This window comes from Microcebus murinus, chromosome 10 (genome assembly GCF_040939455.1).
Source record: "Microcebus murinus isolate Inina chromosome 10, M.murinus_Inina_mat1.0, whole genome shotgun sequence".
Taxonomy (NCBI): Eukaryota; Metazoa; Chordata; class Mammalia; order Primates; family Cheirogaleidae; genus Microcebus; species Microcebus murinus.
Genome location: NC_134113.1, coordinates 15867549 through 15883506, shown reverse-complemented (window position 1 = coordinate 15883506; position 15958 = coordinate 15867549). Strand labels below are relative to the sequence as shown.

The following is a 15958-nucleotide window of genomic DNA, read 5'->3' as shown; positions in this document are numbered from 1 at the left end:
AAAGCCAACAAAGGAAGCAGTGCTGCAATGAGTCATTGTCACAGAGTTTGGGGGATATTTTTGGCTAATTTTTCCATTGTGGAGTTCTTAGGGTGGTGATGGCAGTTGTGTGGTGGTGGTGATTTGGCAAGAATTGAAATTGGAGGCTTCTGTCATCCTGATTGCTTATTCCAACAAACGATGTAAACAAGAGCATGTTTGTAGGAAAGAACCCTGGGCGGGGACAGCATTTTCCCTTCAATCTCTTGATCAGTATCAGGTTGTGCATTTTAGGAAAAGAGAGAAAAGAGTGGCAAAAGGTGACACATACAATTTATACACATCACCAGTTAAGTTTGATTAGAGTGGTTTGCTGAATAGTTTCAATAACTAACACTTATTAAGTGCTTACAGTGTACACTGCTAAGAACGCCTCATTTTATCCTCACAAAAACCCAATGAGATAGCTATCATTGTTCTCTCCATTGACCAAAATCTCGTGCTTAGTAAATGTCAGAGCCAGAGTTTGAATCCCAGAGAAGTCTATGTTGTAACCACTGGACAACTGGCTTTCTATGCTTCTTTAAAATACTGCTTTTTGTGTTTTTCTAGAATGGTGGTGGCCAATTTGCCTCCACAATCCAGATATGATTTCAGTACTAAACAAAAAAACTTCAGTCTATACAAAATTCACTTAACATTCCCACTTGGAACTATCTTCCAAGGAATACTGTACCAATTTACACCTGGCAGAAGACATGGTTTTGATGTGGTGTGCACGCCCACAAGAGCTGAACAGAAGGCCTGACCGCACAGAGCTTCCTGGGACTGGTTATTTACATTAACCAATGTTGAAACCTCGCCCAGAGATAGGCGCTGCCAAGTACACTAGAGGAAGTAAGACGCTTTATCTTTTGCATGCACACGAAGTCTTCAGAAAGCCTGGGTGGGTGGAACTCTCAGGAGCTAATCGCCCCGTCCAGGTGCAAATCTGGACCTGTGTTTAAGTGGAGGCGTAGACACAAACGAAGATGACGCGGCTAGTCGCTGATGTGCGTGGGAAAGCCCACTAGCAACTTTGTTGGTGCGTCGTCTCTGTAAGTGTGGACGGTGTGAGTGGGCACCGAGCCTGGATTGCGCCGTCTAGATAAGGGGTGTGCCGGCACTAAATGTTCCACGGGCAGCCGGGAGCTTGCGACATTGTGCACGGTGGTGGGCCCCGGGTCCCCAGGCTATTCGTCCAGCCCTCCACTAGCTCTGCAGGCGGCTTCGCCCCGCCCCCAGCGCCCCGCTCGGTCCCGCCCCCAGCGCCCCGACAGGCCCCGCCCCCAACGCCCGGCGCTCGGGGCGGCGCGGCTGCCCCAGTTCCGTAAACACTTCTCTCCCCGCCCCTAGCAGCCCCGGACCGCACCACTCGCGGCGCGCGGGGGGGCCGTTCCCTTTCGCATCCCAAACACTCTCCAATCCAAGCTTTCCTCAGCCTCTCTGATCCGAACATGAGAAAAGCGTTGTGTCAAGGACGTCGAATCTGTGAGAACCTGGCTATCGGAGGCTCAAATGTCCAGGATTCTTTGGCTCCGCCGCGCCGCCGTCCCCTTGCCTGCCGGTCTTGTGACGGCCGCGCGGTGGCTGCCTCCCTAGGCTCCCTCAGGGCCCTTTAAATACCGCATGGGGAGGGGGGGACTCCGTGCTGGTGAGTTTTCCAGTGGGTTGTTCTGTGCTCGGTGAGGGGACACCCAGAGACCCTTGACCCAGGGTCACTCAGTCGCCTTCTTCCTCCTGTTTGCTTGTAGGACCCGGTGCGTATCTATCCCGGGGGAGGGGTCGCCGGCTCTGAGGTGACGGGCCAGGGCCGGCGGAGGGGACAGCTCTCCCCCAGCAGCTCAAGGGCCTCCCCCGGGTCTCGGAACTCTGTGCTGGGACGGCGGGGCCAGGGGCCGTCAAGCCCGGTTCTTTGCTCCCGGCCACCCCCCAGTCCCCGTCCCCTTGTTTGACCTCGAACCGCCGTCCCGCGTGGAAGCGGGGCGCGGGCGCCTAGTGGCCGCGGGTGTCGGCGGACTCGGGCTTCGGGCCCGGGAGGTGGCGGGGTCGGGGTGCTTCGCTGCTGTTTACCCCCTGCTGGGCTGGTGCCAGCGGCTTCCCTCGGTTAGGGCTCCAGGAGGGGTCGCCGCCTCCTCCGCGTCCCCCGGCCCGGCTGGAGTGCGGACGGACCCAGCGTGGGGGCCGGGCGGGGCTCGCAGTGTGTGTTTTGGGTTTGTTGCCAGGGTTTCCTTGGCGCTGGTCTCTGCCGCCGCCGTCCCCTCCCTCAAGGGTTTGTTTTGACAGGAAACGCGGTCTCCGGGAGGGGAGGGGCTGCCGGAGGACGTGGGCGGGAGGGTGCAGACTCCTGGTGAGTCCCCTGGGGGGACCCTCCGTTAGGTGGCAGAGGTGGAGAAACGCTCGTCGGGGCTGGGCTCGAACCCTGTCCTCTCAGGGATGGCTTGTGCTTTCCAAAGCTGCTACTGTGGGTGACGCCACTGGGGGTAACAGTGACGATCTGACGTGGCACGTGGATGAACATAGTTATGTGTTTTTGTTAGTATTAGGAAAATCTGTTCCATTAAATGAGCGATTTCACAAAGACATAAATTTTCCCTTCAGAATAAACGTATTTAAAATGCCAAAATCTTGTCAAAGAAACGTGCTTCCTAAATTATAGGTAGGGATGGAAACAGTCGTGAAGAGTGGTACTCAAATGACTTAAGTCTGGGAAATCTTTAGATATTGGTCCTGCTACTTTAACCGTACAAAAACTGGACAAGTTGTCCTTTTCCCCAGTGGGCCTCTCAGCACCCATGGTTTCCAGGCCAGAGACCTTGCTCTTCCTATCTGCCAGTTGATAATGAGTTTATCTCAGTGGTTCCCACTTTAGGAGGCTCCCTGTCTGCCCACAGCGTTTTTCTCTGTCTTTAGGAATTGAAGATACCCAATCATGTGTGGAAGCAGCTTCATTGCCATTATGTGAGGGGTTGAGGGCCCCAGAGGGGGAAAAACAGGTACTAAAACAGACCAGCAGGGGTGGGAGGAGAGTGCTTTCAAGTGTGAAAAATGCCTAGAAATCCTTCTCCCTGGTGCTGTCATACCATGTGTAGAGTGAACATCTGCTTTGTAGACAGTGACTGGTTTGTTGACTTTTATCCAGCTCTTTGTTGGTTCTAACTTGATGAAGACCAGTATTGTCTAGCTGAATGGTGCAGGCATCTATCTCTCTGTTGTATGTATCTGTCTCTCTTTTTGTTTTGCTGTGGATGAATGACTTTTTAGCACTGCTATTTGGGACTGGTTCTAAAGCAGCATTTTGCAGAAGATAGAAATTTTCTACATTGTCTGCATATTTTTCTTCAGAGCTCCTCTGACTTCCTGCCCTTTACTATACATACGTGAATGCTTGTCCTTGCACCTGACCTTGATATGGTCTTGAAGGGTAGTACCCTGTAGGTATTTCTTGAAATTTCTCTTTTCCATGAGGTAACCTTAATTGGATGGGTTCTGTTCCTTAGGGCCCTGCTAGATAATCTGAATAATTTATTCCAAAATGTTTATGACTCATACTAGCTATAAGCAGTTAACCCTTTTGATAATATTTGGGTTTTACCTAGGGATTTTGCAGTGATTAAAGAATAGCTTCCTGCTAGAGGATTTTCAGTCACTCTAGTGGAGTGATTAAAAATCATTTTGGGTGACTCTTTCAGTAATGTCCTTCATGAAATAGCACTTAAGCAGCTATTCCAGGATAAAGTCAGCTTGCTACCATATGTGAAAGTGTCCACATGGTGATGGATAGATCGATCTGGAAGAATAGGAGTGGAAAGAATGAGCAGCACACCAAATTTCCTCCAGCCATCCTAGAGCAGTAGAGAGCATGGGCTTGAGTTGCTGTGAACCCTTGGGCAAGTAATGCAACCTTTCTGAGTCTCAAGGTCTCATTATAAAATGGGAATAATAAGAATACCTTACCTAACAGGTTGTAATGAGGATTCAAGGAGATAAAATATTTAAAGTACTTATCATAAAAACAGTTATCGAGTACTTATATTATTGAGGTCATGATAAGCACTCAGTGACTGTTAGCTCTAATTGTTATTATTTTCTATTAGTGAGTGTTAAGAGGGTGGAAAGACACAATGTAATAGTTTCTTTAGGCTCCTGGAACTGTGAAATCTTTGCTAGTCTAAATTATTGGTACCTCAGAAATGTATTGAGGTAGGCACTGAGAATTGGAGAGGGGAGACATAGCTTCTTCCCACAAACAGCTTAAAATCTAGTGGGGAGACAGCTATGCAAACAATAACTATAGTACTTTAAGTGACTGCACAATGAGAATATGAGCAATGTGAGGGAAGCAGAAGAGAAGGAAAACTCAGGTTATCTTATGAATAATAGGAGAGTGACATAATTTGTTCATGCAGTGATATTCATTGAGCTCCCACTCTACCCAGGCAGTGTTCTAAGCTCTATATAGCTCATTTAGATGCTGTGAGTGGGGGTCTCAGGGAAGATCACCTTGAAATTGTGACATTCAATTTCAAATCTGAATGACAGCAAGGAGCCGACCACATGGAGGTCAGGAAAAAGAACATTCCGGGGGAAAGAATAGCAGGTGCAGAGTGCTCCAAAGTAGGAAGTTTGGCATGTTGAAGGAACCCAAAGAAGGCTGTTGTGTCTGGATTATGAAGGGTTGGAGGAGAGTGGTACAGAATGAGGTAGGCAGAGGTCAGATCACAGAGGGCTGTAAACCATGGCCATGAGACTGTTTAGGGAAAGGGAAACCATGTCGGGGTGAACTCTTAAAAGGGATTATTTTGCCTTTTCTGGAGGGAGGGCTCTGGCCTATTTCCTGTTTTATTCTTTAGGCACTGTTGAAGGATGCTGGGACAAGTTAGATTGTTTAGAAGAGATTTTATTATAGAATGATATTCAAACTGTCACAGAGGTGGGAAAAATCAAAATTTTAAAACTGCAAGACACTGTACTATCCTGAATTAGAATCTTGAAGTTTCAGTTCAGCACTCCATCTTCTCTTTTAAACTTTTATTTGGAAGTACTTTCAAACTTAAAAAAAAATTTGCTAGAATAGTACAAAGAATACCCTGTGGTCTACCTTTTACTCAGATTTACCTATTAACATTTTTTTCCATGTGCTCTATTGTTTTCTCTCTTTGTCTTTCATTTGAATCATTTGAGAGAAAGTTGCGTACATCATGGCCTTTTATTCCTAAATACATAACCATGGTGTGTTTCAACTTCAGTATATTTAACATTGGCATATAGACAGCAGATGCAAGTATTGTAACAATGCTATCAATTGACCAATAATGTCCTTTATAGCATTTTTTTCTTCCAGTACAGGATCCAGTCTAGAATAACTATTGCACTCAGTTATCAAGTGCGTTTTCATCTGGAGCGTATCCTCAGTCTTTCTTTGTTTTTTCTGACATTGACATTTTTGAAATTCATTACTTCTTTTAATGAGAATAATAGTTGACATCTGTTAGATACTTACTAGGAGCTTAAGTTCTGATATTTCAGTACTGAAATAGAAGACTGTTTCAGCTAAGCTTCACAACAGTTCAACAAGGTAAATACTGTTATTATCCCCATTTTACAAATGGTAAGTAAGTTCTCTCTCTCCAGTCAGTAAATATTAAGAGCCAGGATCAAGAACCCAGTCTGCCTGCATGTTCTCACTGCTTCAGCGACACATGTATTATCATTGGCGTACCTTTGCAATCCTGAATCGGTCCAGGACCATTTGCAGGTAGAGTTTGCTACAGAAAGGAAATAAAATTGGACACAAGCTGAGGAATCACAAGAAAATTAAAAACCAAACTCCTCTCTACCTGTCGTGAGTCATAGGACTAGCCCCTTTAGGTCCCTGTACCATTCCCTCCCCTCTTAAATGTCAGTTGTCATAGTGACATTCATCCATTCATTTATTCAACAATAAATATTTAAGTACCGGCTGCATTCCAGGCATTGGCCTCAGAAGGAATGACATTGTATTTATTATCATAAAATGACAGGAACAATACAATAAAAAATGTGAATATGACAGTACTTTATTTTCTTTGAATAATGACCCTCTATAGCAGGCGTCCTCAAACTACGGCCCACGGGCCACATACGGGTGTTTCTGCCTGTTTGTTTTTTTACTTCAAAATAAGATATGTGCAGTGTGCATAGGAATTTGTTCATAGTTTTTTTAAACTATAGTCCGGCCCTCCAATGGTCTGAAGGACAGTGAACTGGCCCCCCGTTTAAAAAAGTTTGAGGACCCCTGCTCTATAGTATTAGAGGCTTTACTTGGAGTTATCTTCTGTCTTTATCTTTTACTTCACCTTTGACCAGTGATTAAATCCTCTAGGTGGGATAAGATGTGGTATCCCTGAAAACTTTGATTTACTTGTGAGTTGCAATGGTGAAGGTTAGTTAGATAGACCTAAGTTTGTCTTTATAAGAATAATTACCTTTCTTAAAGAAACAGCCTGGTTTCATTATTATCAGTCCAGGAGAAAATCCAAAATAGTTTTAAAAGCAGTCTAATTACTCTCAATGCCTTCTGAATCAAGTAGCTTTCTCCTCAGATGACTTATTTGGAAACTTGAGACCAAGAAAGGTAAGAGCAGGTGTGAAGGAACTTGCAGAAGACCATTCACAGTGCCATTTGCTTTTGGCTTCTATATTTCAAACAAGTGCTAGAGTTCTGTCCTAGGTTAACTACTAGCCATGTCGAGGAACATGCTTTCATCATCCTGACATAAAACTGTTCTTCCCTCCGGAGTTTTTTAATTCTTGAGGTGATGACATTAACAAACAAAAAAGTTAATAATAGCAAACATCTGTATATTTTTACTCTGTCAGTGACTGTTCTAAGCACTTTCCATGTATGAAAATGAAATCTCACACCAACCCTATGAGTTAGGTATTATTAGTATGTCTATATGAGGAAACAGGCAATTTCTTAATAAAGTAATAATGAGCATTTTTGCTCCAAAGATAGGCTTCTGCTTGTATACACTATGGTTGTAATGCGGAGGCTTCTACCAACTAAATAGGAGTTCCTAAACATTTTGAAGCTTTTAAATTTTCTGTCGCAGCTGCTGAGCTAGGACTTCTACCTCCAGTGAATTGTTGCCAGAAAGTGTAGTTGTTTGTTATTGAGCATGCCTGCCATTTGGTTTCTCAGAACTTATAGTGATGCCTCCTGGAACTCTGGGTTTGAGCATCTTAGCAGTTTCTAACTGAAAGAAACCTTATAACTGGTCCAACCCTCTCAGAAACATGGGGCAAAGAGAGCAGATAATCATGTGCATAAAGTCACACAACGATATAATGGTAAAGCCAGGTCCCAAAACCTGGATTTCAACTCCTAGCCCAGAGCTTTTTTTTTTTTTTAAATCTTATACTTTTCTGCGTTGTTAAACACAATTAAGAAATCTACCAAGCATGCTGTCCAGCAGCAGTAGAAAAGTGAAATGGATAGTTATAACTATTAAGCTAGTTCGTAAATTTCCATGGCTGAAAGCATTTATTCACTTTTACTTGGAAAATCAGCCAAAGCTGGTTTGAAGCAGCTATAGTAGAGAAAAATTAAGACAAGGGCATACTAAGCACAGTTGTTACATTACAAGAGAATGACTAAAAACAAATAATGAAGGGAAATAGACTTTAAGGTGTTCAAATAAAAGTATGAGAAGGACCTGGGAATTTTGAGTTTTATATCAAATAAGACAGGCTTAGGCAGTAGATTCTTTGCTCTAGGGCTTGAACTTTGGCAGTCCCAGTCCTGTAAACGTGTAGTGATATCAGCTTGCAAATGTTCTGGTTGGAGCTGTACCGAATGGGATTCAGTTATTCTGATTTAGCTGACACTGAATGAATACATGTCATATACTTGGCACTGGTAGTGGACAAGACACAATCTCTGCCTTATTAAGGACATTCAGAAGTGGCCATGGGAAGAAAATGTACAAGAGACTAAGTGCTCTTGTGGAGCCGCAGGAGATAAGCTCCAGATGTGCAAAGAGAAGAGCCATTAACTCTGGCTGGATGTGCTTGCAGTCCCACCTACTCTAGAGGCTGAACCCGGAGGATTGCTTGAGGAGTTTGAGGTTGCAGTGAGCTATGATGACACCACTGCACATTAGCCCAGGCAACAGAGCAAGACTCTGTCTCAAAACAAAAACAAAAAAGAAAGAAAGATTAATCCTATTCAATCTTCTGGCAACCCTATTAGATTAGTCTTTTAGGACAGTTTCACTCGTGAGATAGGTGGTTAAGTGACCTCCACAAGGCCCAATGACAAAAGACAGAATGAAGCCGGGCGCGGTGGCTCACGCCTGTAATCCTAGCACTCTGGGAGGCTGAAGCAGGCGGATTGCTAGAGGTCAGGAGTTCGAAACCAGCCTGAGCAAGAGCGAGACCCCGTCTCTACTATAAATAGAAAGAAATTAATTGGCCAACTAATATATATATAAAATTAGCCGGGCATGGTGGCGCATGCCTGTAGTCCCAGCTACTCGGGAGGCCGAGGCAGAAGGATTGCTTGAGCCCAGGAGTTTGAGGTTGCTGTGAGCTAGGCTGACGCCACAGCACTTACTCTAGCCTGGTCAACAAGCGAGACTCTGTCTCAAAAAAAAAAAAAAAAAAAAAAAAAGACAGAATGAGCAGTCTGACTCCAGAGCCCCGCACTCATACCTTCATATGTTTTAGAAATCCTGGGGTGGGGGAAGAGTGTGTGTTTTGTGGTGTGTTTGTTTGTTTGGTTTGTTTTATTTTTTATGGATCTGTCATTACTTAGAGCTGCTCCACATTTACAGTGGTTACGTCCTGAGTAAACTCATACCTATGGCTGTGGAATCCCTTTTCTGGAAGGCCATCTTAATGGCCTCATGGTGGGGTAAAGACAAGGTCATCTTCTGAGGGCCTTTCCAACATTGTGACATTTGTGGGTATGGCTGTCTACACTGGAAGAAGCATTGGCGCTGCCAGTGGAAGTACCACAGAATGTTGACACAAGGTCTATTTGTCTGTGCAGGTGCTGTCTCTTTATCCATACTTAAGTGACAGAAAATGCCCTTCAATGGTGAGAAGCAGTGTGTGGGAGAGGACCAGACAAGCGATTCAGACTCTTCACGGTTTTCCGAAAGCATGGCTTCACTCAGTGACTATGAGTGTTCCAGGCAGAGCTTCACAAGCAACTCCTCCAGCAAATCCAGCTCTCCTGCTTGTGAGCCGACAGGGGAGCTGGGGCTGGGGTGGTGGGAGTACTTCTAGAGTTGTGTGTTGGATTTGAAAACTCAGAAATGACTAAGAGCAACAGACTTCCCCTCCTTCCTAGATGTACCGGAATAGCACTGCAGAGGCATTACAGCTTTCTTGGACAAATTCTCAGAAATAAATAGCCACTAAAGTTTACAACCTGCCAATTTTTATTTTAATCATTGTCTCTGATCTGCTTTTGTTTGACCATAAATCAGGACTTCAACCCTGTCTGTTATTTCTTCCAAATGGCAAAAAGCCACTCCTTGCAATTACTTCTTGGACCATCCTCAAGGATAAATTAAAATTGGTCTTTTTTGATTGTTTCTGATTTACATTGAAGGAAAATTGCTTTCACTCAAGGGTTAGGAAGGAAGTGAAATAATCTATAGGGTTTCTTGCTGATTTCAAAATTATTGTGCAATTCACCCCAGAAAGGTACCCAAGAGAATTACTACACTAAGGGTGTGAGAAAGAGTTAAAAGAGAGGCCACAGCAAAGGAAGATATCTTTTTCCTTTTTTGTATGTGGAAAGTAGAGATGTGGAAAGCAGGTGTGTTTGTCTTTTTTTTTTTCCTAGTTGTTTAATTGGCATTTTGTTTAGGAAGTATAACACCTTTAACTGACAAACAAATGCAAGATAAAGCAACTAATGTTTAATTATGATTAAATGTCCACTTCTAAAATATTTGTTCATTTGCATTTATTTCAGATTTATACATTCTCATTTTTAAAACCTTGGAAAATACATAAATATAGAGAAAAGAAAACATTGCCTATAATATCACCCAAAGATGACAGCTGGCGGTGCATTGCCATATCTTTATCCTTCACATAGACATATGTGTGTATATATATGTGGACTCTTTTCACTTAGTATTATAACTAAAACATTTACTCATGATTCTGTATTTTTGAAACATTGTTTTTATGACTCTCTACTGCTTCATGAAATGAATATATTTAAATTTACTTAACCATAAATTTATTTAGCCATTGACTTATCATTGGACATTTTGCTTTGCTCTGCTCTTTCTTTCTTTCCTGCTTGCTTGCTTGCTTGCTTTCTTTCTTTCTTTCTTTCTTTCTTTCTTTCTTTCTTTCTTTCTTTCTTTCTTTCTTTCTTTCTTTCTGTTACAAATAGTGCTTTAAGAACATCTTAGTGCATAAAGCCTTTTTAGAAATTCCTTTGGCTATCATTGGATTATTGGACCAGAGAATATATACATTTTTTAAGGAGAATTTTGAGGCAGAGTTGGCAAAAGAATAGCAGCCTCAGGTTTCTGTGCCTTTTCTCACTCATACTATATAGGGGTTGATGTACCCTAGGCACCCTTAAGAAGGGTTTTACTAATTCTGGGTATCATCTTTCTTTTTCCTCTTCCTCCTCTTGTCCTCCTCCCCACACCTCTTTCTTCTAAAAAAAAAAAAAAAAATTAGGTGGCAAAGTATTGCCTCAAATGTCAGTGCTGTCATTTGAGGTCATGGTTTTTTTTTTTTTTTTTTTGAGACAGAGTCTCACTTTGTTGCCCAGGCTAGAGTGAGTGCCGTGGCGTCAGCCTAGCTCACAGCAACCTCAAACTCCTGGGCTCGAGTGATCCTTCTGCCTCAGCCTCCCAGGTAGCTGGGACTACAGGCATGCGCCACCATGCCCGGCTAATTTTTTTTTTTATATATATATCAGTTGGCCAATTAATTTCTTTCTATTTATAGTAGAGACGGGGTCTCGCTCTTGCTCAGGCTGGTTTTGAACTCCTGACCTTGAGCAATCCGCCCGCCTCGGCCTCCCAAGAGCTAGGATTACAGGCGTGAGCCACAGCGCCCGGCCATGAGGTCATGGTTTTTAATTAACAGAAGCTAAGATTTCCAACAGTGACTTTAAGACAACATGATTTATTATAATAGTTTCTTAGTATAATCTTTAGAAATTACTCAAATTCTTAAACTACTTCCTACTGAGAATCAGATTATCCAGTTTCTCAGATTTATTATATTTTACTTTAATTATGTAAATTTCTTGAGTTCTTACTATGGTCTTCTTTACTTAAATTATCTCATTTAATCACCTCAGGCTAACCCTGTAAGGAGGTAAGTGATGCCTCAATGAAATCAAATGAGAACTACCAGTTGGCAAAAATTTGGAACTGAACTTAAACATTATATTATACTGCCTATACATTTAAAAGTTATAGCTTTAAAAATCAGTTATTTCATACTGAGTCTACTTAAGTTAGTGAGACTTCTGAATTACAGAATAAAAAATAATCTTATCTATTTCTTATATAATATATGTGATGCAGCTATCAATATGCACTAAAAATGAGGGCTATCTTAATAGGCCTATAATAATAAGATTGTCCCAGAAGTATTTGAGAGTTTATTTTCAAATTGGTAACTGAAGGTGTTGAAGGAGTTTTTAAATTTTTGAAGTCTTTATTAAGCAAGAGAATCTACCTATTTTAGTATATATTCTCCATACTTTTAAAACCCTGTAATATCCATAATAATAAATTAAGCCTTGTCTGTATCAGTAGGCTTTGTTTGATGGCAACTTCTCTTCTGCAACATTAACTGGCTTTTGTTTTTCTTTCAGCAACAAGCCCTCCCAGGGTTGTAACATTTGACGAAGTGATGGCTGCAGCAAGGAACTTATCAAACATGACTCTTGCTCATGAAATTGCTGTAAATGAAAACTTCCAATTGAAACAAGATGCCCTTCCAGACAACAGGTAACCTGAAGGCATTCATTATATGTAAAACTGTGCTGAAGATTCTGTGTGTGTGAGAGAGATAATACACATAAATATGTTCGCACTGATTCCTGGAAGTTCTTGTATAATATCCACAGGGGGAAAACATTATTTAGTTCCCTAACAATGTCTTATACTTGTTTTAAAAAACATTCCTCTAGAGTACATGTTACCCCAAATCTTCAGAACTCAGTTTATATGTCACTTCCTGAGGGAAGCTTTTCCTGATATTCCATATAGTTAATCCATTTGCTAAAGATACCTGTAGGTCCTGCTACCTCTCCTCTGTTAAGAGATCTTATAATTTTATGTTTGATGTCCATCTTCCCCACTTTACCAAAAGCACCATTAATGGAGGAACTATGTCTACATTGTTTGCTGCTCTCTCCATATTGCCTAGCATAGTGCCTGACATACAGCATGGGCTGAAGAAGTATTTGCAGATTGATTTATTAAAAATCAGTATTCAGGTTGTGAAAGATAAAGAAATGCACCTGAACTGACAAAGTACTAAGAATAGGCACTCCAGAAATATGTGGGGGTAGGAATCATAGCTGCAAGAGGCACTTCCTGGGTAACCTCACCCCCAGGGCCTCTAGTTGGAGCCACATCCTTATATCCTTACCTCAGCCTCTTTGCTGTCTGTGGCTTACAAATTTCCTCGGACATAGAGGAGAAAAGGCTTGAGACTATCATTATGGATAAAGCATCTTTAGAAGCAAAGTTGGCTCATGGATTGAATTTCAACCTCACAGTGCCAATTATAAATACTGAGGCATTCTCCCTATCAATTAAGATAACTTAGGATATTTGATCCCATATAGAACTTTTGTTTCTAAAGTAGGAAAATAAGTAAATATAATTTTCCTTCTTTACAATGTGGATCATAATCTTTCTGGTGATATTGTTTATATAATAATAATTTTTAAGATTACTGTCTAAAGTAGGTGTATCTATTTGGGTTTTTTTTGGTAACTGTATTTTGCTGTGATCTGTTATACCAGCTCTACTGCTATACCTCCTCGGCTAGGCCACCATCATCTCTGGCCTAGACTCTTTCAGTCCTAACTGGTTGCCCCCTCTTCATTCTTAGCTCACCATAGTCCATCTTCCATACCCACACAGTAACTATAATGATTTTTCTAAAGGATAAACCAGATTATATTATTTCCTTGCCAAAAGCTCTCCAGTGGTTTCTAGTACACATAAAATAAAAATCCAAACTCTATTATGGCCTGGAGGCCCTACTTCCTCCACCCCATCTTAGCACTTTCCCTCCCTCATCCTATGTTTCAGCCAGGCCGGCTTCCATCTTGATCTTAGAGTACACCAAGCTTAATCAGAGACTTTGTTACTACTTCTTTTTGAATGTTCTTTTCCTAGATCTTCACATGGTTCTTTCTTCTCCCCATTTGAGTCTGAACTCAAAGGTCACTGCTTTAGAGATGCTTTCTTCAGCCACCCAGTGAAATCAGTACCCTCTCCATTCCTGTCTACCACATTGTCTTATGTTGTCCTCCTCGTAGATCTGAAATTGTCTTACTAATTTTTAATTTATTTTTCATCTTTCTGTCCCTGTAACATACTAGCTTTTGACGTCAGAGACTTTCTTTTCACTGAATATCCACAGTTCCCAAAATAAGGCCTCATACATATTGAATGTTCAATAAACATTTATTGACTGACTGATACAAATGAATTTTTAAAGTTAAAGTTAGTATTTTTTATGCAGTATAGCAAAAGACAATTTGGGCATATCTGTACTTTAAATTCAGTAGTTGCAAGTACAGGCCATAGTGAAGGTGGTTTAGGATCAGCCCCTGGGGTTCGAATCCTGGCTTTGGTGAGATTATATCTGATCTTCACATTCCCTAAGAATAATATGGGAACTACACTATTCACTTCAAATGCATGCTCATTGACATAAAAGTCCTTTGCACATAAGTACTTGATACTATGGAAAAATATTAATCCTCCTTCCCTTCATTTTCTGCCATGCTAGTAAATGTGAGCAAGAGAAACAAAGTGCAGAGTTAGGACATAGTACCTTTGTTTTAAAATTAAGTAGCATATTATAATATACTGTTGATTTTCAGATGCACCTCCACAATGGCCAAGTTTTTCCTTTTTTAAATATGGCTGACTATCATATTTTATCTATTATTTTCTTTGGGAAAAAAACCTTGGTAAAATTAGTCTGGTTTCTGATAACAGGAATGCTTATAAATGATTGATTGTGTCTCCTCCAAAACCCCACACCTCTCCAGAAAATTAAAGAGCTAAAAAGTACACTGCAGACTTTAGGAAAACTGAAACTCCGAGGTTGCTTAGGGAGCTATAAAATTATTTTAGTTCATTCCTTGTTGGTCCATTCAAAGCAGGTATGTGTGGCTTGTAAAGTCAAGTGTGCAAGTCTATCCCAGCAATGTCTGCCTTTCTCATTGCTCTGGAGCTGCCCAGGAGAGTCTCAAACTTTGGAAATGGCATTTATATTGAATAAATCCCCTCAGGCAACTAGAATAAATTTTAATATTTAAAGTTGTTGAGTAGAATATAGTATTTGCAGTTATAGATACAATTTTAACTTACACTCCTCAAAAGCTAAGTTTCATCCCTCATTGCATTATTGTATACTTAACTATTTGTACTTTAATAAGAAAAATTAGGAGATATGCTTAACTATCAAATTATTAATTCATTTATCATGCATTCATTTAGTACTCATTATATGCCAAGCACTGTGCTAGGCACAATGGCAGGTACTCAGAAGAAGAAGTTATGTCCTCTACTAGGGAGAAGTGTATAGCTCTGTGGAGAAAGAAACTCATCAGTAATCACAATGCAGGGAAATACGTGGTTTTCTAACAGCTCTTGCAAATGGAGTAGGAGTTCAGTAGGAATGTGTATTTTAATGTGCACCTATTTTAGGGCATTGACATAATGGGTGAAGTAAGGTGGCCACCTATTCTATTGTGAGCTCTTCCTAAGAAGGATGCTATTTCAGCAGTTTGGTCTGGCTAACTTTAAATAGGACATCTAAGCTGAATTTGGCAGGCATTCAAATACATATCTCCTGGGGGCCAAACTGGTCCATTCTGTACCATGAAACTGCAGCTGTTGAGGAAAGAGCAAGTTTGCCATCTCATCCCAAAAATCTAGAACAAATCTAATGATATGTGTAGAAGACTACATAAATTATGGTATCACTTTAGGAGAGAATTTTATGAAATTATTGAAAACCATAGTAAGGAAGCATTTTAAAAGTCTAGGGGAAACAGTTGGGACAGAATGTTAAATGAAAAAATTATATAATATTGTATATGCTAGGCACTCTTAACTATGTTAAAACAATGCATTGAATAAGAGAAATATTCAAAAGATTAATAATGGGATTAAGGGCAATTACTATTCTCTGTTTTTTCTTCATTTTCTAAGATTTCTACAATGAACATATTTCTCTTATAATCAGGAAAAATTATGCTTATTTTAAAAAACAATCCATCTCATTATTGTAGTTTGGCTGGTCGAGTGAAGCACATTGTTCACCAGGCCTTCTGGGACGTCTTGGAATCCGAACTAAATGCTGACCCTCCTGAGTATGAACATGCCATCAAACTGTTTGAAGAAATAAGAGAGGCAAGTTGATGTTTGTGTCAATTAGTGTTTTAGTCAGTTTGGGCTGCAGTAATAGACTGGCATAAACTGGGTGGTTTATAAACTGTAGAAACTTACTTCTCACAGTTCTGGAGGCTTGAAAGTCCAAGATCAAGATACCAGAAGTTTCAGTGTCTGCTTGGGGCACACTTACTGGTTCATAGACAGCACCCTCTTACTGTCTCCTCACATGGAAGAAGAAGAAAGGGAGCTCTCTAGGGTCTCTTTATAAGGGTACTAATCTGATTCATGTGGACTCCACTCTCATGACCTAA

The 15958-nt window shown here is 41.2% G+C and overlaps 1 protein-coding gene across 3 annotated transcripts in view; it reads left to right on the top strand.

Moving 5' to 3' along the window:
- The first annotated feature begins 1433 nt into the window (after positions 1-1433).
- The window catches only part of TCP11L2 (t-complex 11 like 2), a 38363-nt gene continuing 23838 nt past the window's right edge, over positions 1434-15958 (top strand). The window contains exons 1-4 of one of the 3 annotated variants that reach the window (XM_012772763.3): positions 1443-1778; positions 9056-9247; positions 11873-12008; positions 15545-15665. In XM_012772763.3, coding sequence (XP_012628217.1) covers positions 9091-9247; positions 11873-12008; positions 15545-15665 — 414 coding nt within the window. In that variant the 5' untranslated portion in view covers positions 1443-1778; positions 9056-9090. Of the gene's footprint in view, positions 1779-9055; positions 9248-11872; positions 12009-15544; positions 15666-15958 lie in introns of all 3 variants that reach the window. The other 2 variants (XM_012772767.3, XM_012772769.3) reach the window with 2 other exon arrangements.